We start from the raw sequence: 24,141 nt of genomic DNA on the forward strand, positions 1-24,141 counted from the left end.
ATCAATGATCAAGAATTGGATTGTGTGTATGGGTCATCTTTTATAGGTTTGATAATACTTGGTCATGTTTTTTGAATATTTAAAGCCCAAGGCGTAGCCAGCTATAATTTAAGTTAAAAAGAAAAAAAATAAATATTTCCTTAAATGGTAATTAAAAAAGCAATGGCTAACTGAGTAACTAAGGTATGAACTTTTAAAAAAAAAAAAAATTTTTATTTCAAAATTACAAAATTATTCTGCAAATTTTATATATTACTATGTTTACTAGCCAGTATATTCATTGTCAACTCCCCCAACGCAACCCAACCAAAACCCAAACCCCCAACCCCCCGTAAAAATAAAACAAAACCAAACCGCCCATACCCAATCCCCCACAACACTTAACCACGAAAATCAAATGGCTGTCCCTTACATTATAACCTGCTCCTATTAAGTATGACGTCACTGCGCTCAATTCACATTGTTGTATTTTTAGCCGTTGCATACAGATAACTATATTTTACACTTGAGACATATTGGGTTATGACCTTGTTTACATTAGGATAAAAGTTCACTCATAACTTGAATCCATGATGGACCCAAAATCGTAAGTTGATCTTTTAACATAACATAATTGTTGTATTTTCAGTCATACCATTAGTGAAAGCCTTAATTGTTAAATTTCTTTTTAGATCGATTGTCTCTTAGTCATTTCAAATTAATGTAATGTGTAGTAAAATTTTGTCACGTGTTATAAGTGACATACTGTACACAAAATATGATATACCTTACATACCATATGAAAAGTGGCAAAGCCAAAGCACAACCTATTATGTACAGGCTATACGAAAAGTGGTAATGTCAAAGCACAACCTATTATGTACAGGCTATAAGAAAAGTGGCGATGCCAAAGCACAACCTATTATGTACAGGCTATAAGTAAAGTGGCGATGCCAAAGCACAACCTATTATGTACAGGCTATAAGTAAAGTGGCGATGCCAAAGCACAACCTATTATGTACAGGCTATAAGTAAAGCAGATGCAGTAGGTATAACACAGGTCCGACCAGTTTTTTTCTATTCGTACAAGTGTGGACACAGATGAATGTGGATAGTATGTTTGGATGTTTGACAGTGTTTTATATGACAAAAGGAGTTCTATGTTTATGTTTTTCCTACATGTTGTTATTAACTGTATGGCACGATGACAACCAACCTGAGCATGAGGAGTGTTGTTTAATTAATATTTAGATTTTATGTTCAAGACGGGCATGGAAGAGACACTAATTGCATTAATTACCAAATGATTATGATAGAATATTTTCCACATCTTTGATTTTGGATACATATTGTAGCTAGGAGAGCAACACATAATAGGTTCATTTTTTCATGTGATTTTTTTTTAAATGGGAGATGATATCTGAGAACATGATATCAGGAGGCTGTAATTCAGTGGTTGTCGTTTGTCTATGTGTTACATAATATTTGTTTTTCTTTTATTTTGTGTACATAAATAACATAAATGACTATGTGTTATGGGCTTTGCTCATTGTTGAAGGCTGTACGGTGACCCGTAGTTGTTAATTTCTGTGTCATTTTGGTCTGTTGTGGAGAATTGTCTCATTGGCAATCATACCACATCTGTTTTATATGTATTTGCTCACTATTTGTATGGTTCTATTTATATTACTTTGTGGTGGATTGTAAGTATCATTAGTAAAATATTTTGTTAAAATGTCGAAATTGTTTCTCAGATTAGAAGACATTTATTGGTTTTTAGTAATGACAATGCCTGACATGATGCTTGGGGCTAGAAGAGCTAGAAAGTAAACTTCTGTGTTGTTTTTATCAATTCTTTGATAACATCTCCTCCAAAGCTGGCCGAAGCAAAAAAAACTTTTGACCAATATGAAAATGATATCAACAAAAAAGCCTTTGTGAGCATGCTTCAAAGACTCATAACTGCTCCAAAAGTAATCTGATAGAATTTCAAGCATGTCAAGTGGGTATTATGAAAATCTACTTAATAAGTCTAAATATCAAAAAAGTTATAGTATTCAATATGAAAAAGGTATTGCAAAATTATTCTCTTTTCAATTTTTTTTGTTATATGGATACAAATATAAATGATACCAATACAGTATTTGTTGTGGTATGAAAGTGTAGTAATTAACATTTACTGTAACAATGTTAATTCACACAAATTAAGAAATAAACAAATGAATGAAAAATGTTGAACATGTACAATGAAATATAATTTTAGAAATCAATTAGGCCAGATAGGCCTTATAAATTTTGCCCTTTTTTTTTAACATACTGAATGACCATTTACACTCAGGACAGAGTCATCAGTAGGCAGTACAGATGTATTGAAACAACCTAGCATCTTATTGCTAGTAGCGAGTGTAGCATTGTCGGGTAAATTTGTTCTTTTTTTTAAATTTGGTTATTGGACAAAAAATGTTTGGTTCAAATCATAATAAAATGCTTTTATCTCCTTATTACTTACATTGTACATAGAACATGTAGAATGGACACTACCCTGACAAATCCTTGTACATGAGAGTTGTCTGTCAAATCTTTATTTCACAAAGAATGAATTGCATAACAATGAACTGAGCTCAAAGCAAAGCACTTTAATAATACACTTAGACAAAGAGCTCAATCCAGTGATATACTTTGTACTACAGGTCCTTCATGAACATCCTATCCACCAAAACCATATCTCACAAACATGCCATACTACATGGTTGGATCAGAGGTCCTGAAAAAGACATGAATTTTATTATCGTATTTGAATTATATATACACAGGTTAAAAGTTATATACTCCAACGGCAGTCTTTCCTGCTAAAATGTCATGTGTAGAATGTGATATACCATTTTTGGGTCTATATGGGTACTGTTCTTTATATTTATTAGGTCATTTTGACACAGCAAAATATATAGAAAATGTTAACTTTGATCTGGAAATTGAGTTCTTTTTCGCAAAATAAACCCACTAAAACTAAACTTCGAATGCAAAAGACCCCTAAATGGCTAACAGATATTGCTATAAAGAATAGTCCATGATGATTCTTGTTATTAAAGAGTTCATGAAATGTACACCGATTCTGTCAGTTGAATGGACTAGAATGAGATAAGTTATATAAACATAAAGGTTTTTTCAACAGTTGTGGTGTAAATTAAATCAGTTTTATTTTATGGTTGACATATTTAAGTATATATGTAGATCATAGGCTTTTCAACACATTGATATTTTACAATTTCGATTATCTATTTATTGTTATGTTGTTGGTATTTTTCACCTTCCTAAAACAGTTTTAACGCAACATGAACACAAGCTTGATAGATCTTGATAGGGTGTCCTCACATATTTTGACGTTGCTGAAAATTTTGGTTGACATATGTATCCTCTTCTCATCATTTTTCGTGCTATTAAGGATGCATACTGTCGTCACAATTTCCATTGAAAAGGCATGCATAGTACAAATTCATATGACGTACGAAAACATATGATCTGACCATATACATGTACATGTATGTATAGGTTATCAGCTTTTCTACACATATTAGCCAGTAAGCCGCAATGAACCTATTATGGAGAGTGAGCGCAGGTAATGAGCTAAAATGAATCAAATTGTGTCCTCAGTGGGGGATATTTTAAGGGATCTATATGAAGAAAACCTGATCATCTGTTTATCGTTCTATTACTGGCTTTTTCACCTCCCTAACTTGGCCTGAGACAGTTTTTACAGACGAAAGGAAGCTTGATAATTACTCCTCACACACATGTATAGATTATCGGCTTTTCTACACAAATATCGTAAAATGTTAGCCAGTGAGCAGGCCCGCAATGAACCTTTTTAGTGAGTGAGCCCAGCTAATGAGCTAAAATGAACCAAATTGTGTACTCAGTCACAGTTGGTGATATTTTAAGGTATCTACACAAAGAGTTTCTTAAAGTGGTTTAATGCCCCAAGCTGGCGACTCTGTCAGTGATCGACTCCACTATTATTTAAATTTTACATATCCTTTAGAAATTGTTGATTTTGTCTAGGACAGTCTCTGTTCACTTTTACAAATTTTGTGGCGACCTTCAGAAATTTAAAATTGTGTGTTAATTGCCGATGTTTTTTACCGAGTGTGGAGGTATCTTTATGAGATTTCATGTATCCTTGCGCTACAGTCTCATAGACTCATACCTCAAGTTACTCTTATCTATAAAAATAAAACGTAAACCAATGTCCTAAATAGGAAATGGTTCCACGTGCAACAAAAAATGTTAAAGTATTCTGACCCATCCTTCATACTTCTAAGAAGAGTTTGCCAGTTATAAAGGGCTTTGCGAAACAAAGATTTTTTAAACACCCATGTCAAGGCTCCCATGTCAAGGCTCTATTTCAGCTTTTGTTAAAACCTCAAAATCTTTTCGACTGACATATAGACAATATCATAGCGTCTGTAATACCAACAAAAGACGGATAATACCAAAGAGGCAATCATATATTGTAATTCGAAGAGACATGGACAACACCATGGAAAAAACAAACAACGACGAAACGACAAACAACGGTCTACAAACCACTACTTTATATTTCGATTATCTTTCGTTAGAATATTTTATATATTGCAGCGTCCGATTAAAACAATCAAACGACGTGCTGATTTTTTAAGAGTTCTATATGATCACTAGATATCAGAAATAGCCGATAAAAACGAGTTTAAAAAACTTAGATATTCATAAGCAGGATGCAACAGTGATAATAACAAGAGATTACAAGTCTGTGGGGATTAGAAAAGGTACTGTCAAAATACGTAAAAATTATATTGTGTAATTAAATAATTTTTCAATGGTTTCTAAAACTTAATATATATATATACAACCTTTAAGAGAGTCCGCTGTCATCATTTTCTTACATTCTAGAAAATATTACAGTTTTTGTCTGTAATGTTAAATATCTATTTAATTGAGAACAATACTCTCTCTCTCTCTCTCTCTCTCTCTCTCTCTCTCTCTCTCTCTCTCTCTCTCTCTCTCTCTCTCTCTCTCTCTCTCTCTCTCTCTCTATTATATATATGTTATCTTACTTGAAATAAATGATACACATACAATACCTCTTGTATTTGATGTAGTTTTCTTGTTTTGATTGTGAGAGGACGTAGGTTTGATCATGTTTGTGTCAACATAACATGGTCTCTTGTGGAGAGTTGTCAATCATACAACAACTTCTTTTTATATGAACAATGGTTTTTACGGCTTTGCCGATATAAATACTCAGCATGATGATTCTTGTTATTAAAGAGTTCATGAAATGTACACCGATTCTGTCAGTTGAATGGACTAGAATGAGATAAGTTATATAAACATAAAGGTTTTTTCAACAGTTGTGGTGTAAATTAAATCAGTTTTATTTTATGGTTGACATATTTAAGTATATATGTAGATCATAGGCTTTTCAACACATTGATATTTTACAATTTCGATTATCTATTTATTGTTATGTTGTTGGTATTTTTCACCTTCCTAAAACAGTTTTAACGCAACATGAACACAAGCTTGATAGATCTTGATAGGGTGTCCTCACATATTTTGACGTTGCTGAAAATTTTGGTTGACATATGTATCCTCTTCTCATCATTTTTCGTGCTATTAAGAATGCATACTGTCGTCACAATTTCCATTGAAAAGGCATGCATAGTACAAATTCATATGACGTACGAAAACATATGATCTGACCATATACATGTACATGTATGTATAGGTTATCAGCTTTTCTACACATATTAGCCAGTAAGCCGCAATGAACCTATTATGGAGAGTGAGCGCAGGTAATGAGCTAAAATGAATCAAATTGTGTCCTCAGTGGGGGATATTTTAAGGGATCTATATGAAGAAAACCTGATCATCTGTTTATCGTTCTATTACTGGCTTTTTCACCTACCTAACTTGGCCTGAGACAGTTTTTACAGACGAAAGGAAGCTTGATAATTACTCCTCACACACATGTATAGATTATCGGCTTTTCTACACGAATATCGTAAAATGTTAGCCAGTGAGCAGGCCCGCAATGAACCTTTTTAGTGAGTGAGCCCAGCTAATGAGCTAAAATGAACCAAATTGTGTACTCAGTCACAGTTGGTGATATTTTAAGGTATCTACACAAAGAAAACCTGATCATATAAATCTCAGTGGCGGATCCACAACTTTTCATAAAAGGGTGGGGGGGCCGCTGACTGACCTAAGGGTTGCCCACTCCCGTCATGCTTCCCCAGTGGCGGATCCGGGGGAGGGTTCCGAGGGTTGGAACCCCCCTTTTTTTGGACGATCAATGCATTTGAATGGGGACACATAGTTGGAACACAACTCCCACACCCATTGTCCTGAGTTGGGAACCCCACTTTTATAAAATGGCTGGATCCACCCCTGCTTCCCTATAAAATCAACCAAATTTTCCACACCCCTGGATCCGTCTATGTTACTGTTTATCGTTCTGCGTAATACTGGGTTTTTCACCTCCCTTACTTGGCCCTAGACAGTTGCTTATCTCAATATCTGTTTATCGTTCTGTCACTTGCTTTTTTAGACTAGAGACTTCATGTGTACATTACAAAACAATGGGGACATTAAGTTGCTAAGAGATTTCCACGTGAATTTTTTGAGACAAATACAAGCTCTTCCCTCACGGACAGCAATTTCAGCAGTATACTTACTCTTGGGTGCGCTCCCCATAGAGGCAGAAATTCACAAAAGAGTTCTTAGCCTGTTCCACTCCATCTTTTCATCTAATAACGAGAATCTAAAAAAGGCTCTAGAGAGGCAATATGTCCTGCAAACACATGAACTAACTTTCCTTAACAGAGTAGCAGATCTTTTATACACGTATAATCTTCCTCCATGGACTTATCTGAAAGATCAATTGCCATCAAAGTTATCATGGAAATGCAAGGCAAGAGAAGCAATAAACAACTACTGGAGGGTGAATCTTCAAAGGGACGCCAATAGCAAAACAACACTAAAATTTCTCTGTATCCCTAATTTAGTCATTGGAAAACCTCATACTATCTGGAATAGTCTACCACCAAATATTGGCGAACTCAGGAAAGCAACAATAAAAGCAAGGCTATGCACAGGGACATATATATTTCAATCACAGAAAGCTCGTTTCTCAAATATTAACCTTGATGCAACTTGCCCAATTTGTCAACTGGAAGAAGAAGATATCATCCATTTTCTCACTCGCTGTCCCGTTCTGGAAGTCATACGCAGAGAATCTCTAAGTGTTATCAAAAGAATTACCATCAGTAAAATTGGGCTAGGAAACTGGAATTCCAACTTTCACGAGAGAACTTGTATTGCCCAACTAATTTTGGATTGTCAGCAACTGGCTCTAAACAATATTCTCCCTCGTGATAACCTTTTTCTTAATTCAATAGAAGAATTAAGCAGGAACTTATGTTATAGACTCCATCTAAAAAGAGTGTCTTCTCTTAATGTCTAGTTGTCATAAGGTCAGTGTGGTTGTACCGCGCTATACCTTAAACAACTATCTTCAACTTCATAAAATAAAATATGGCTTTTTTCTCCAATCTAAGGAATAATCATTTATGCTTCTTCGACAGTACAACTAGGTCAGTGTGGGTGTTCCGCGCTAAACCTAACATCAATCTTTTACACAGAATTAAATGCTACGAAAATCTAAATGTTTAAATCTTCATTTAATTTAGGTTAATATGGCTGTTCCGCGCTATACCTTCAATTGCTATCTTTAACTCCGTAAAATGAAACAACCGAAACAACGTTTATCTTTAATCTAAAGTCATCATAAAGGTTTTTGGACAGAGCAACTAGGTCAGTGTGGGTGTTCCGCGCTAAACCTATCAATCCTTAACGTAAAATTAAATGCTGAGAAAATCCATGACATTTTAGAATAACTGGTCAGTGTGGTTGTGCCGCGCTATACCCATAGTTGGAATAAATGTACATGTTTACCGTTAGCTTTAATACCCAGTAGCTTCATATATATATATATATATATATATATATATAACAGATAGATAATGGCTATGCATAATTAGATCGCTTAGGACATATAAGCTTATATGCATGATTTTATTGATTTTATATCGCCTAGTAATGCTCATAGACAGATGTAGTAACTCCAGCATGTAGCAGGCAGGAAGCTGAAAACTCGTTATTTTTTACCTTTAAGTAACATAGTTTAGTAAATGTAAAGATTTTTAACTATAATGCATGCCCTGTAAATAATATTCAAAACTTTTTTATTTTTAAAAATTTTATTAATAACTTTTAAACTGTGACCCATTTTTAATGTACATAGAAGTTATTATTAGTATCTTTGCAGGGATTTAACTGTACATAATGTTATTTTTAAATAGTTAGGTATTCACATAATAATTTTTATAAGGATTAACCAACCTTAATCAGTAAGGTTGGTGTACTCCAACTATTGGAGGAAGATATAGAGGAAAGAAGAAGTACAAACCTGACGTCAAACTCGTGTACTATAAAAGAAGAGACAAATGATTTCACATTAAATCCTGTAACATTACGTCTAAAGATAATTATAATCCAAAGTAAATTATATTACGATGTCAATGGACTAAATTCCCGCGCAAATGTCATCACTGGGATAGACCAAAACGAATTTTAGGTTTATGTATCATTCACATTCCGATCAATTTACTCAGTTAAATAAAATATATGTGTTAACTGTTTTTATATTGGTTTTGAATTTAGTTAATATATCAGAAAAAAAAGATTTATTTTTCGCAGATAGCCCTCAATACTATACACCAACTCGACACTGAAGCTAAAAACCCCTAAAACATAATAGTATATGGAATCGTCCAAACGGATTACCTAATATTGTTATAGGTGAAATATGTAGATTCAGAATTGTGTACACAGAAATAAGATCAGAAATAAAGCCCTATGTAAGGTGAAAACAATACCACAACTGTATAAAATCATTGTTTATTAAATTTGCTTGCATAAGAACCATGAAGTTAAAATTTATAATGATTACGTTTATCCTCTTTTCTTCATTGCATCAAGGCTTCCGTTGCTTTACATCGAGCAGCCATTCAACCAATCGGGGAATGTTCGACCAATCGGGGAATGTTTATTTGGGGCATGTGACCTATTGAACTGCAGGTTTTATAATATTTTATTAGAAATTGTAGAAAAATGAATGCCATTTTTTGGAATTTCTGTGACCTAAATGGTTCGCGAAAATTAATATTTTATTATATAGTATATTAATTAGAAATTTTCAGCATATAACAATGGCGAATATAAAGAATGTGGTGCATGATTAATAAATCGACCAATTGATTTTGACCCCAGTATTTATTCGTGGTTAATCATGTCCAATATAATTACGTAACTCTGACACCCCTTGCGGCCCTTGCATATAATGACAATACATATTTACATGATCATAAAATATCTTTGAACAAGAATGTGTGAGAAGTGACCACACGATAAACATTCAAAATGTTTTAGTTGTTTTAATTATTGCATGAGCTGAACAACTGGAACAATAACTAAGGATATGGAGAAAATGTAAGTTGTCTTTTCATGAGGGTCGTAATGGGGGTACCTTCATGACGAGTAACGGTAACAAATCTTGCCAAATGACGTTAACGGTATTTTTTGGTGCATGACGATAAAATGTACACTTTCTTTAAGATGATAAAAAAATCGACTTATTTTGACGAATCACAATAATTTTTTTCCAAAAATAACGGTAACGATAATTATTTGAGACCTCTGACGAATCACGTTAAAGGATATTTTGACGAATAACGGTAAAATTTTAACCAATTTTACGCTAACGGTAGCCGAAAATTACCGTTTGACGCCTGACGGTAAAGGGCATTCTTATCCTTTTCATTGATCATTAGGTTATTATGTTACATGTCACATAGTATAGCATAACGTTAAATGTCTTATTTCCAACTACAGTTGAATTTGATAAGATACGTTTTTAACTATATCTAAATATACATGTTTTTTTTTTGAGAAAAAAACAGTTATTCTTAAATATAAATTACAGCAACAACAATTCATTATTTCAAGGGCAAAAAGTGATTTGTATCTTTACCAAAATTTACATTCATATAAAAATAACAAGATGTCGTATGATTGCCAATGAGACAACTCTCCACAAGAGACCAAATGACATAGAAATTAACAACTATAGATTGCACTTCTGTAAATATACACAATGCAATTTCCCATAGGAACTCTCTTTGCGGCTAAAGATGTGCCACTTTTACTATGAAGTTTCGTTAAAAAATATATCCTAGAACGGAAAGTTGATATGCACTACTTTTTTATTCAAAGATCAAAGCATAGGGCTGTGCGGCATATTTTCAACATTTATATGTCCCGAACTTCTAAGAGTTTAAACTTATACTAAAATTCTGTACTACTCATACCTTCACTTTGGGTCTTCCTCATAATTCATTTTTCACCGCTACCTCTCGTTTTTATACTCGTCTGGTAACATTCCCAAGTTATTTCTCTATGAGATGAAACATAGAGATCATATCTTGGAACCAGTACGTAAACAAAACAAAATATCTATGAATATTATAATATCTCCCCAAAGGAGGCGTGGCTTGTGAAACAGCTGTATTTACAAAGTGCAACCTATAGGTCACTGTACAGCCTTTAACAATGTGCAAAACTCATACTGCATAGTCAGCTATAAAAGTCCCCAAAATGACAAATGTAAAACAATCTAAGCGAGAAAAACTAACGACCTGATTTATGAACTAAAATAATAAACGATAAACAAATATGATATACAGCAGCAAATTACAACCACTGAATTACAGGCTAGGCGCATACAGAAAGTGGCGTGGTTAAACTAATTTGAAAGCGCCAACCCTCCCCTAACCTGGAAAAGTGGTATAACAGTACAACATAAGAACAAAATATAACTAGAGGCTCTCAAGAGCCTGTGTCGCTCACCTGTATTTACTGATGCTTTGTAAATCATTTAAAATAAGGTTAAAATCAAAATTAATAGTATTAGATATTAGATATTATAATGATATGTAAGATAATAACAAAATACTGCAAAATTTCTGTAAAATTACTAACTCAGGGCAGCAACCCAACAACGGGTTGTCAGATTGGTCTGAAAATTTCCAGGCAGATAAATCTCAATCTGATGAACATTTTTGTCACCTGTAAGATTTTCTCTAAATGCTTTAGTTTCAGAGATACAAACCAAATACTGCATTTTACCTCTATGTTCTATTTTTAACCAAGTCGGCCATGATGGTTGGAAGGCGGGGTCATCGGACACATTTTTTAAACTAGATACCCTAATAATGATTATGGCCAAGTATGGTTAAATTGTCTCAGTAGTTTTAGAGAAGAAGATTTTTGTAAAAGATAACAAAAATTTACGAAAAATTGTTAAAAATTGACTATAAAGGGCAATAACTCCTAAGGGGTCGACTGACAATTTTGGTCATGACGACTTATTTGTAGATCTTACTTTGCTGAACGTTATTGCTGTTTACAGTTTATCTCTATCTATAATAATATTCAAGAAAATAACAAAAAACTGCAAAATTTCCTTAAAATTACCAATTCAGGGGCAGCAACCCAACAACAGGTTGTCAGATTTGTCTGAAAATTTCAGGGCAGATAGATCTTGACCTGATAATCAGTTTTACTTACTGTCAGATTTACTATAAATGCTTTGGTTTCAGAGATACAAGCCAAAATCTACATTTTACCCCTATGTTCTATTTTTAGCCATGGCGGTCATCTTGGCAGGTTGGCAAGGTCATCGGACACATTTTTAAAACTAGATACCCTAATGATGATTGTGGCCAAGTTTGGTTAAATTTTGCCCAGAGTTTCAGAGGAGAAGATTTTTGTAAAAAGCTAACGACGACGGACGACGACGACGACGACGACGACGACGACGGACGACGGACGACGGAGGCCAAGTGATGAGAAAAGCTCACTTGGCCCTTCGGGCCAGGTGAGCTAAAAATATGAAATGGGACATTTAATCTACTTAACTAATTAAATGGTCCAATATCAAAAATCTAATTCCATGGTTAGATTCAGCATATATAAAAAAACCATGAATTCAAACAGAGTTTAATTTAAGACCCTTTGGATCTTAATATGGACTAATTTAAAAACAGGGCTCAAAATTAAAAATCTGAATGCACAGTTAGATTCGGCATATCAAAGAACCACCAGAATTCAGTTTTTGATGAAATCAAACAAAGTCTAATTTTGGACCCTTTGGACCTCAGTATAGTCCTATTTAAAAATGTCCAAATATCCAATATAGTAATACATGGTAAAAACCTCAATCAATTCAAGACTTTAAATTAATCCTCATTGAAATTGGTTAAAAGATTTGTATTTATTTTCAATTGAAGATTTTTTGCTGTTGTGCAATACTTAGTTAATCTGTTTGTAAACTAAATATAATAATTTACACACCCTGTTTGGTGTGCATCTCCTGCCTTATCAGTATTTGTTGTTTCTTTATATAGATCAGAAATAATTTATGTTAGAACCAGCTTAGCTAGTATTAGAAAAGTCTTGTTTTTGGCCCCTATTTGGACTCTTAGTTTCTTAACGATTCAAGCCACAACCCACCAAATCGACCCCAACCTTCTGTGTGTGGTATGGAACCTTGTGGTACAATTTCATAGAGATCCATTGACTAATACTTAAGTATTTTTCCGGAAACCAGAAAAATCTTGCCTCCTCCCCTTTTTGCCCTCTATTTCTGAACGGTTTGAGCTATAACCCCCAAAGTCAAACCCAGCCTTCCCTTTGTGTTATGGAACCTTGTGTTTCAATTTCATAGAGATCCATAGACTAATACTTAAGTAATTGTCCATTAACTAGAAAAACCTTGTTTTTCACCTTTTTTTGCCCCTAATTCCTGAACGGTTTGGGCCATAACCCCCAACCTTCCCTATGTAGTATGGAACCTTGTGGTACAATTTAATAGAGATCCAATCACTTATACACAAGTTATTGTCCGGAAACTAGAAAAAAATGCCTTTTTTGGCCCCTTTTTGACCCCTAATTCCTAAACAGTTGGGACAATAACCCCCAAAGTCAATCCCAACCTTCCTTTTGTGCTATTGAAATTTGTGGTTAAATTTCATAGAGATCCATTCTCTTATACTAAAGTTATTGTCCCGAAACCAAATGTCTTCGGACGACGAGGACAAGGACAACGACATGATAGCAATACACGAACGCAAATTTTTTGCAGTTGTATAAAAATGGTTAAAATCAGGTTTTTAAAACACTACATATGGACTTCTAAATGACTTGTAAGATTCCTTCAAAATTAACTTGAGATAAATATAAATACAGACTTTATTATGGAGCATAGATCACAGGATTGGGATGTCAACAACTACAGCTCGCCTATATAGCCATCAGAGCACAACTTATAGGTATCGTTTAACCATTGATCAATGTGTCATCTTCAACCTGACACAATGAACCACCTAAATTAGGTAGAAGGTTATTCAAACTAGAGGCTCTAAAGAGCCTGTGTCGCTCACCTTGGTCTATGTGCATATTAAACAAAGGACACAGATGGATTCATGACAAAATTGTGTTTTGGTGATGGTGATGTGTTTGTAGATCTTACTTTACTGAACATTCTTGCTGCTTACAATTATCTCTATCTATAATGAACTTGGCCCAGTAGTTACAGTGGAAAATATTTTGTAAAAATTTACAAAAACTTACAAAATTTATGAACATTGTAAAAAATTTACTGTAAAGGGCAATAACTCCTTAAGGGGTCAATTGACAATTTTGGTCATGTGACTTATTTGTAGATCTTACTTTGCTGTACATTATTTTTGTTTACAGTTTATCTCTATCTATAATAATATTCAAAATAATAACCAAAAGCTGCAAAATTTTGTTAAAATTACCAATTCAGGGGCAGCAACCCAACAAAGTGTTGCCTGATTGGTCTGAAAATTTCAGGGCAGATAGATCTTCATCTAATGAACAATTTTATCCTTGTCAGACTTGCTCTAAATGCTTTGGTTTCAGAGATATGAGCCAAAAACTGCATTTTACTCTATGTACTATTTTTAGCCATGTCGGCCATTTTGGTTCGCGGGCGGGGTCATCGGACACATTTTTAAACTAGATACCCTAATAATGATTGTGGACAAGTTTGGTTTAATTTGTCTTAGTAGTTTCAGAGGAGAAGATTTTTGAAAAGATTACAAAAAATTACGAAAAATGGTTAAATATTGACTATAAAGGGCAATAACTCCTTAAGGGGTCAACTGACCATTTTGGTCAAGTTGACTTATTTGTAGATCTTACTTTGCTGAACATTATTGCTGTTTACAGTTTATCTATATCTATAACAATATCCAAGATAATAACCAAAAAACGGCAAAATTTCCTTAAAATTACCAATTCAGGGGCAGCAACCCAACAACGGGTTGTCAGATTCATCTGAAAATTGTGGAGCAGATAGATCTTGACCTGATAAACAATTTTACCCCATGTCAGATTTGCTCTAAATGCTTTGGTTTCAGAGATATAAGCCAAAATCTTCATTTTACCCCTATGTTCTATTCTTAGCCATGGCGGCCGCAGGACGACGGACGACGGACGACGGACGCCAAGTGATGAGAAAAGCTCACTATGCCCTTTGGGCCAGGTGAGCTAAAAATCAGTTGAAAAGGGCTTAACAAATCAGATCGATACAAAGCAGAGATACATCTAACAAAAACACAAACCGGACGTGGCAGGGTACGTGTACATCCCCACAACAAAAAAGACCATTAGTACAGATCTGAGAGTACTCGCGGTTACTGACAGTTAGTTCAAAGCCAATAACAACTAACAAAATCATGCATCTAAGACTAAAATATCATTCAGTACACATCCAACATCCAATGGATTTAGTGTAAAGACGTCATTAACAGTCAGAGAAAAACATGACCTTGTGCAATGCTACGATACAGGTATCGTCAGATTGTAGAGCCATGCATGTGTCATTCTTACCTGATCAAATCAAATATGTTATAAAACTATACCTTCATGTGCTACTGTTAAAGATAAATGTGGTCGAAATTGTAGATTTTTGCCAAACATTTTGATCTTTTTCGTCATTTGTGTCCTTTTTAAGATAACCACACGCTTTTTTTGTGGTAAAAACATTTTGCAATTTCTTCTTTACACATATATGCATTACATTTGCGTAACAATTGTTTGGAAATAGTTATCTGTCAAATATTTCATGATTTTTGTAAAAAGCTGGCAATTTGTGCTGTTTATTTATTTAATTTTAAAAAAAAACCTCATCGGGGACTTTTTTCATTAGAAATTGCCACATATAATCTTCCTACATAATTTTCAAGTTTATGACTTAAATCTGCGGAAAAAATTTGATGTGGCGAAAAATAACCTTTTTGCTTTAGCTACGTCATAACCTCAGCTGTAACTGTATCGTATGCAATTAATATACCTCAATAAATATTTTAATGACATGTAATCAACCCTACCATCATTTTGGGTTTATGCTCGACGACGTAATTTTTTTTAAGAAAGACTATGTCATTTCTAGGAATTAGCTTAAGTAATATTAAACACCTTGGCTTTTATGATTGTATGGTGGTATTTTCGTTTAAGATATATAAAAACGTTTATGAATCGTACTTTTAATCCATCCGTTTGGCTTTATCGAATTATAGATAAAAGAATCAATTATTACTGTTTGGGTTATTGCTGTCTTTTGTTGCTACCAATTTCTTGTGGTATGTCCTCTTTCGACTGCTCAATTTTACCTTTGGTGCTTAGTAACGGGTTTTGCTTATCTAATGTATAATGTAATATTTAATGTAAATATTAATCTTTTTATAACAATCAATGTTTTGCTGTATGTTTGTTAATTCTAAATAAGAGGTATAGGGGGAGGGTTGAGATCTCACAAAACATGTTTAAGGTAGATGGGGTGTCTAAATTATAATCTAAAGAATTTTTTAATAATTTGCCAAAATGTAGTTTATATCATGCTTTTTTGAAAAAAATAATAAAAAGAATGGATCACGGGGCTTATTTTCACGCTACAGGTTGTGCAAAATTGGCAGATTTTGTATAGATTATGCATGGAAAACGCAATTTTCTGCCATAAAACGAAAACTACACCATAGATATTTGAGATAAAATATGAGAAGATAGGTCTAATATTATACTTTCAGATAAGAAAAAGAAAAAAATGGAATCACCGGGCCCGTTTTCTTGCTACATAATAAAATAGATAAATTCCTAACACATTATATCGTAAAAGTAACTTTATCTGAATTATCTGCCCTTGCATTTGAGTTGCCTCCCCTTATGTGGCAAAGTTGGAAAAAATTGAATCAAACAAAACTATTCTGTTTTTTGTAAAATACAACCATAAATATAATAAAACATGTCATTTTCTATATTAGAATGAAAATTCTTACACATGAATTACCCACTTCTCTTAAAATTTGCATATTTTATTAAAGGTCTAGACCGATTATTTTCTGGTATTTCAAAATCCAAGATGGAGGAAGACACCCTATCTACCTTAACACTTTTTGCGCCTGTCCCAAATCAGGAACCTCTAGCCTTCGTTAGTCTTGCGAAAAAAACACAAAGAAATATAAATCAATTGCTTTAAAAAAGCAATTGTAAACGGTCTTTCTCCCCTTCTGAAACATGATTGATTGATATGTGTGTGTGTGTGTTTGTTTGTTTCTTTCTTTATTTAAAGGGTCCATATTAGTGTGTTGGTTAAGTTTCTATATTTAGTTAGTTGGAAAGTTTTTATTCTATTTCAGGTCCCGCGCGCGTATTTGTCTCGCGCCAGATTGCGGCGTCACGTGACGAAGCTTTATAATAGCAAAAACTTAGCATTTTTATTTCTTTTTAGGTGAAGACGTCCAACAGACAACATGTATAGCGACGGAATTTACACAATGTATTTCTTTTGTCATTGTAGGTAATTGACATTTTGATCACAGTTTACGAGCAGTGCATGCTTTGGATTTAATTGATCCTGGTTAATTTTAAAAGACGTTTGTTGATTATTTTCATCTGATGTACATTTTTCAGTAGCAGTTTGTAACACAGATTTGTATTTTAATCTAGGAGCGGACATTTTATTGTAGGATTTCACTGAGATTTACGGAGCTAGCAAGCGATTTTTACGGCATTGCAATTTCTTTTCTCTAGGAAAATTCTTGGGAGATATCTGCACCACGTTGTTTTATGGAGATGTAATACATGTATACCCTGCTGACTGCAAATTTTGGGGTCAATTGGACATGTAGTTTTCCAGAACATCTGATAACAAGCATGTAGATTTTTTTTTTCAGAAGAGATGTAAATACAATATTAAACACATGAGACGGAAACGTGCATACAATGAATGATTGATTGATCAGTTGGTTGGTTTATTGATTGATTGATTGATTAATTAATTAATTAATTGGTTGGTTGGTTGGATGATTGATTTGTTGATTGGTTGGTTGGTTGGTTGGTTGATTAAACACGTGGGATAGGGTCTCTTGAAACAAGCGAAAAAAGAAACAAAGGAAATCTTGGACCCCGTATTAAACACATGAGACGGAAACATGCACACAATGAATGATTGCTTGGTTGGTTGGTTGGTTGGTTTATGGATCGGTTGGTTGGTTGGTTGATTGGTTGGTTAATTTAACATATGGGATATGGTCTCTTAAAAAAAGCGAAAAAGAAACAAATGAGATCTTGGACCCCATATTGAACACATGAGACGGAAACATGCAGGCATGCACTGATTGATTGGTTGGTTGGTTGGTTGGATGGTTGATTGATTGATTGATTGATTATTTGATTAATTAAACACGTGGGATAGGGTCTCCTGAAACAAGCAAAAAAGAAACAAAGGAGATCTTGGACCCCGTATTAAACACATAAGACGGAAACATGCATACAATGAAGAATTGATTGGATCGTTGGTTTATTGATTGATTGGTTGGTTAATTGGTTGGTTGGTAGGTTGGTTGGTTGGTTAATAATTTTAACATGTGGGATATGGTGGTCTCTTGAAACAAGCGAAAAAAAAACAAATGAGATCTTGGACCCCATATCAAACACATGAGACGGAAACATGTATGCATGCAATAATTGATTGAATGGTTGGTTGATTGATTGATTGATTGATTGATTGGTTGATTGATTGATTGGTTGGTTAGCTAATAAATTTCACATGTGGGATATGGTGGTCTCTTGAAACAAGCGGAAAAAAAAACACAAATGAGATCTTGGACCCCCATATATCAAACACATGAGACGGAAACATGTATGCATGCAATGATTGATTGAATGGTTGCTTGCTTGATTGATTGGTTGGTTTATTATTGGTTGGTTGGTTGATTGATTGATTGATTGATTGATTGATTGATTGATTGATTGATTGATTGATCGATCGATTAATTAATTAATTAAACACGTGGGATATGGTCTCTTCAAACAATCGAAATAGAAAGAAATAAGATCTTGGTCCCCATATTAAACACATGAGACAGAAACATGCATGCAATGATTGACTGACTGACTGACTGATTGATTGATTGTTTGATTGATTGATTGATTGATTGGTTGGTTGGTTGGTTGGTTGGTTGGTTAACACAGAGAACGGATCCACTTTGATCATGCAAAAACGGAATAGAAAGCCTAAATACTATATCTAAACACATGAGATTTATCTTTTGAGAGATCACTTAACAAGTAGTAAGGTTAAAGGTCAATGTCAACCTACAAAAGCATTAAAACACACATCAAACTCTTAAAATAGTGCCAAAAACACATAATTTGCCTCTTTGTACATGACCTTGACCTTGTGACCTTGGTCAAGGTCATTGGTCCACAATGTCATCGCAAAAGACCAAATGGGTCTAGGCCTTTTGTTTAAGAGTTTTGCCTAATAATGTCTTTTTACAAACCATCAATGGGGGTTATGTCCCTTACACAATGATAAAACCAATACAGTCATAAAGTAACAAAGTTGCCCCTTGAAGTACCAAGCATTTTTCACTATTTAAATTTTCTCTATCTATAACCATTTGAGAATTATAGGGAAATCAACGAAATGTCAAAATCTAAAATATGACCTTGACCTTTGACCTTGACCTATATTTTCAAGTTATGGTCCAATGATCTCAAATAAAAAGACCCTAGGTCTTTACAACTTACGGTTTATGAGATTCTTATGCATACCGAAAAGTAAAATATTCAAGGGGAAATAACTCCTATAAGAGGTCACTGGATCGCTTCGGTTAAAGTTATTTAAAGCTGCGACAAGTGGCAAGGAACATTTAAAAAAAACCATTTGCCGCTAACTCTTATAGTTTATGAAGAGTAGCGATAACAATGGTTCTTGTAATTGGGGAGATAACTCCTATAAGGTAAATAGTACACTTTGGTTCCCCTAATACAAGATAGATTTTATTAATCCAATACATGGCACCAAAAATCATTTGGATCTGTCGCGTACTTTTTTTGACTTTTGACTTTGAAATCGGACGAGGAAAAAGAATAATAATAATAATAAACAAACGAAATACAGTAAGGTCTTTCCATTAAGAAAGGAAAGACCTTAATTACATGATTAAAAGTGTTAGCGAAAACCTTTTTTCTTTAGCGACGTCATAACCTCAGCTGTAACTGTATTGTATGCCAATAATGCTTTTGTCGTATATCTCAATAAATATTTTAATGACATATAATCAAGCTTTCAGTGTTTCTGTTGTTTCGTTGTTTTCCTCTTATAGTTCATGTGTTTCCCTCGGTTTTAGTTTTGTAACCCGGATTTGTTTTCTCTCAATCGATTTATGACTTTCGAACAGCGGTATACTACTGTTGCCTTTGTTAAGCGCTTTCAGCCATTGTTACATAGTTGTTAAATATATATATTCGTATGAAGTGTGTAATACAAAACATTTCTTTTTAAGACGTGCAGACGGAGACTTACAACTGGCCATCTATCCTTTCATTGAGTATGAAGAATCAACATATTTTGCATGGCCTTGCTTGAAGGAAAATCCCAAAAAACAGTTCCAGGACATAAAGGAATTTCCTTCCAGGGATGATGACATTTTAATATGCACGGCGCCGAAAACAGGTAAGTTCCATTTTAATTTCCAATCAAAGTCAAATTATTCATCAATATCTTATAATTACATATATAATATTTTGTGTTCGCTTTCATATTTAATTACATGTATTCCAATGACTACATATTTTTTGCTTAAAACTTTTACTGTAAAAACAATGTCCTGTATCATTACAAAGCTAAACACGAAAGTCCATATCTATTTTGGGAAAAATATTCTTTTGCTTATCGTTTAAGAAATGTAGATGTTATTGTTTTTCACGATTTTTCTACCAGGTACACATTGGGTTCATGAGATTATATGCATGCTAGTAGACCACACGACAGAATATAACAGTAGGGCCGCTACACTGAAAATCCATTTAGATTTTATGACCGACTTTCAATTATTGGAGGCTGAAAATAGGCGAAGAATTCTACATTCACATCTTCCTTGGAGCTTCTTGCCGTCAAAGCATATAGACAAAAAGGCTAAAGTCGTGTATGTGAACAGAAATCCTAAGGATAGACACGTTTCTCAGTACAATTGGTTGAAAGAGATGAATGGTGTTCCTCCAAATTGGACATGGAAGCAGTATTATGAAGATGTGGTTATCAATGGTAAAGTGTTTTCTTTTTAATAATTACATTTGTGTAAGCTTTAGACCCGTAGATACTTTACAAAACAACTTTAAAAATTGTTTTGCAAAACAAAGACATATTTATTTTTTATGTACGTCATAATCCAAAATTTGTGTATAATTGACAAAGAAAAAAGTTATTTAGGTTAAAAATTCAATACGTTCATTTTTTCATTTCCTATTCATTTGTATAAAACTATAATGTTCGGTTCGTTGATACTATACAAATAAAATCAATCTACATTTGTAAAAGAAGATACTAAATGGACATTCACAAAACACATTTAAGTTAAAAGAAGGTGCACATCGTGTTATGAAATTACCTCGCGCATTTTTTGAAAATGAGCTAAGGTGAAAGTAAACTTTATTTATTTCCATACATATACCTCATATAGGTATGAAAATACAGACGTTTTATGAACATAGAATTTGTATAGATGTGGCGCGTCCGAAGCTCTTTTGTGGATTTACCTTCATTAGGAACGATCAAATCAAAAAAATTGAAGGTCCAAGCCATACAAAAACATTGAAGGTCCAAGCCATACAAAAACATTGAAGGTCCAAGCCATACAAAAACAATGAAGGTCCAAGCCATACAAAAACATTGAAGGTCCAAGCCATACAAAAACAATGAAGGTCCAAGCCATACAAAAACATTGATGGTTCAAGCCATACAAAAGCTATGACACTCGAGTAGAAATGTTACGGGAAGAAGGATCAATCAGGATTTTAGTGGTGTTCATGTTGCTCAGTCTTTCGGTTTTCTATGTAGTGTTTTAGGACTCGTTTTGTCTTTTGGCCGTTTTCGTATTTTTGCCATGACATTGTCAGTTTCCCTTTAACTAGAATGTAAACTGCCATTTGTGTTTATGTCATCTCTTGTTCGCGTATTATGCTATTACATGTAGTTCATTCTTTTAATCTACTTTCATATCATTATAGATACATTGTTAACTGGTTGGTTCAATTACACGAAAGAAATGACAAATGCTGCAAGAAATAACAAGAATGTGCATGGTGTGCTGTTTGAAGATTTGAAATTGGTAGAACGATTATAAAGACTTTATTTGCGTTTGTCGGTTACTGTGGATTCTTTTATTTTCTCGGATACCTATATTCGTGGAGTCAGAAAAACTTGCATTTTCTTGGATATTTAATTTCGTGGCTTTGGCAAAGTTTGCATACATTCCTTTAGAAAATTTACAATTCGTTGAACATTTGAATTCGTTGTTCCCCTGTACCCACGAAATCCTCAAAAATTGGTATCCAACGAATGATAATGAATCGACAGTAATTCGACTAAAATAAAACAATGCGAGTTTCACAGAACTGAAATTTTATTTTCAAAATGTAACAGAATTTAAGGGTTAATGTAACAGTTTCAAAATTCCTTATTTATCATTCAACACATATCGGCAGATCTAAACGAAGAGAAGCGAAATCTGCCGAGTTTTGCCGATTGACTTCCCTATCTCTAATGAGAAGGACACATTTATTAAACAGATGCATAGTTTATATAGTCGAACTTTATAGTAACAAATTCTTGTTTGAAAGAAACTTCTACACATTCATCGTTGCATAAAGTACTATTAGTTCGAGTATAAATAAATATCAACCATTACAGAACTTGAACCTCTATAAATTTTAGTAAGTTCACGATTGCCACAAATGTTTAACAGAAGTTAGATATTGAATCTACATGTAAATACTAGCAAATCTAAATACTAGCTATAGTATATTATGGACATTAAATATCTAATTAAAAAAAAGAAAAACAATTGCCTAATGAAAAAAAAATTAAACCTTTACATATCACGAGGTTTGTTGATCATCGTTTGTGACAGATATTGCAAACGTCAAATATGAATAATATGATGTTGGAGATACATACACGAGACAGGAAACAAGCGCCATAACAACATCGATAGGACAATATACGATCTTCAACTTACCTTTTTTGAATTTGACTTGGAGTTCGGTATTTTGTTTATAATTGTTTCTATACAATATGTCAAGCTGTCAACAACTATGAGTCAATAACAGTTGTGAATAAAAAGAATAAAGACTAGCTATCAACACCAATTTTCCAAATGTCGATTTCTAACTTTAACATATACATTGTAGCGCCCGATTGAAACAATCAAACAACTTGCTGAGTTCCTGGAAGTTCCCTTTGACGATCAGTTTATAGCAGAAGTTGCCGATAAAAATGTCTTTCAAAAGTTAAAAGATCATAAACAGGATGCTACAGTTGCATTATCAAGAGAATATAAGTCAGTGTTGTTTAGAAAAGGTAAATATCAAGAGAATATAAGTCAGTGTTGTTTAGAAAAGGTAAATATCAAGAGATAATAAGTCAGTGTTGTTTAGAAAAGGTAAATATCAAGAGATTATAAGTCAGTGTTGTTTAGAAAAGGTAAATATCAAGAGATAATAAGTCAGTGTTGTTTAGAAACTACGCTACAAATACTTCGGTTAAAAATAAAAACGAATCCGGTGATCCACTTATATCGATATATCATAAAAGACGAAAGTGATATAATTATGAAATATCATCTGCAATCCAAATTATGAGGACAGATTTTCGGGAAAATGTAAATCAAAGGAGAAATTTCAAATGTTTCGCTCCTTTCTGTGCACATTATTTAGGTTTTAAGTTTTGATTGACTGTATTTCTGGAATTATAAATGCAACATTTATCTTTTGCGATGCTCTGATGCAGATCAACGAGTTCTAAATACAAACTAAATTGCAATGTCAAAATCTTGTGGAATTTCTCCAAAACTGTCATGGGTGTGTAAAATATTCATTTACACACATTTTGTCTATAAGAACTAGTTCATAAACTATCATAATTTAGAAATGTTCCTTATCTAAGTTTTCCCCTCCCTCCCGTAGCTCATTATAAATATATTTTTACTTTTTTTTGTATTCTTACAGGGGAAATTGGAGACTGGAAGAACTGGTTTTCGGTCTCGCAAAATGAACAATTTGATGTAATGTACAGAAAAGAAATGGAGGGTGTTGAAGTAGACTTCACATACGAAATACAGTAGATACTGTATCGATATTACGTTAAAATTTTGTATTAATCAAATATTAAAAAACGAATTCGACGGAGCCATATGAACTAGAAATTATTTCAACATAACAATGTATGAAAGTTTTCAAATGGATGAATTCACCAAAAATGCATTCACCTATCGGCCTAATAGTACATGTACCAAATCACTTACAACCCTGGTTGGTATAATCGTTCACACACAACCACACAACAACTGATAACCGATCTCTAGAAATGCAACCCTAGTTTAACATTATTATATAATTGAATGACAAATGTTA

The 24,141-nt window shown here is 33.6% G+C and overlaps 2 protein-coding genes across 50 annotated transcripts in view; one reads left to right on the plus strand and one right to left on the minus strand.

Moving 5' to 3' along the window:
• Positions 1 to 24,141, minus strand: part of LOC127719523 (collagen alpha-1(XII) chain-like) — a 565,245-nt gene that overhangs the window by 291,237 nt on the left and 249,867 nt on the right. The window lies entirely within an intron of this gene.
• On the plus strand, positions 492 to 23,922 carry LOC127719530 (sulfotransferase 1B1-like). Its single transcript, XM_052225736.1, has 6 exons — positions 492 to 586; positions 20,016 to 20,185; positions 20,453 to 20,776; positions 21,739 to 21,839; positions 22,921 to 23,089; positions 23,737 to 23,922. The coding sequence occupies exons 1-6, from the start codon at positions 570 to 572 to the stop codon at positions 23,850 to 23,852; spliced, it is 897 nt and encodes a 298-aa protein (XP_052081696.1). The 5' UTR covers positions 492 to 569; the 3' UTR covers positions 23,853 to 23,922.

This window comes from Mytilus californianus, unplaced genomic scaffold (assembly GCF_021869535.1).
Source record: "Mytilus californianus isolate M0D057914Y unplaced genomic scaffold, xbMytCali1.0.p SCAF_11, whole genome shotgun sequence".
NCBI lineage: Eukaryota > Metazoa > Mollusca > Bivalvia > Mytilida > Mytilidae > Mytilus > Mytilus californianus.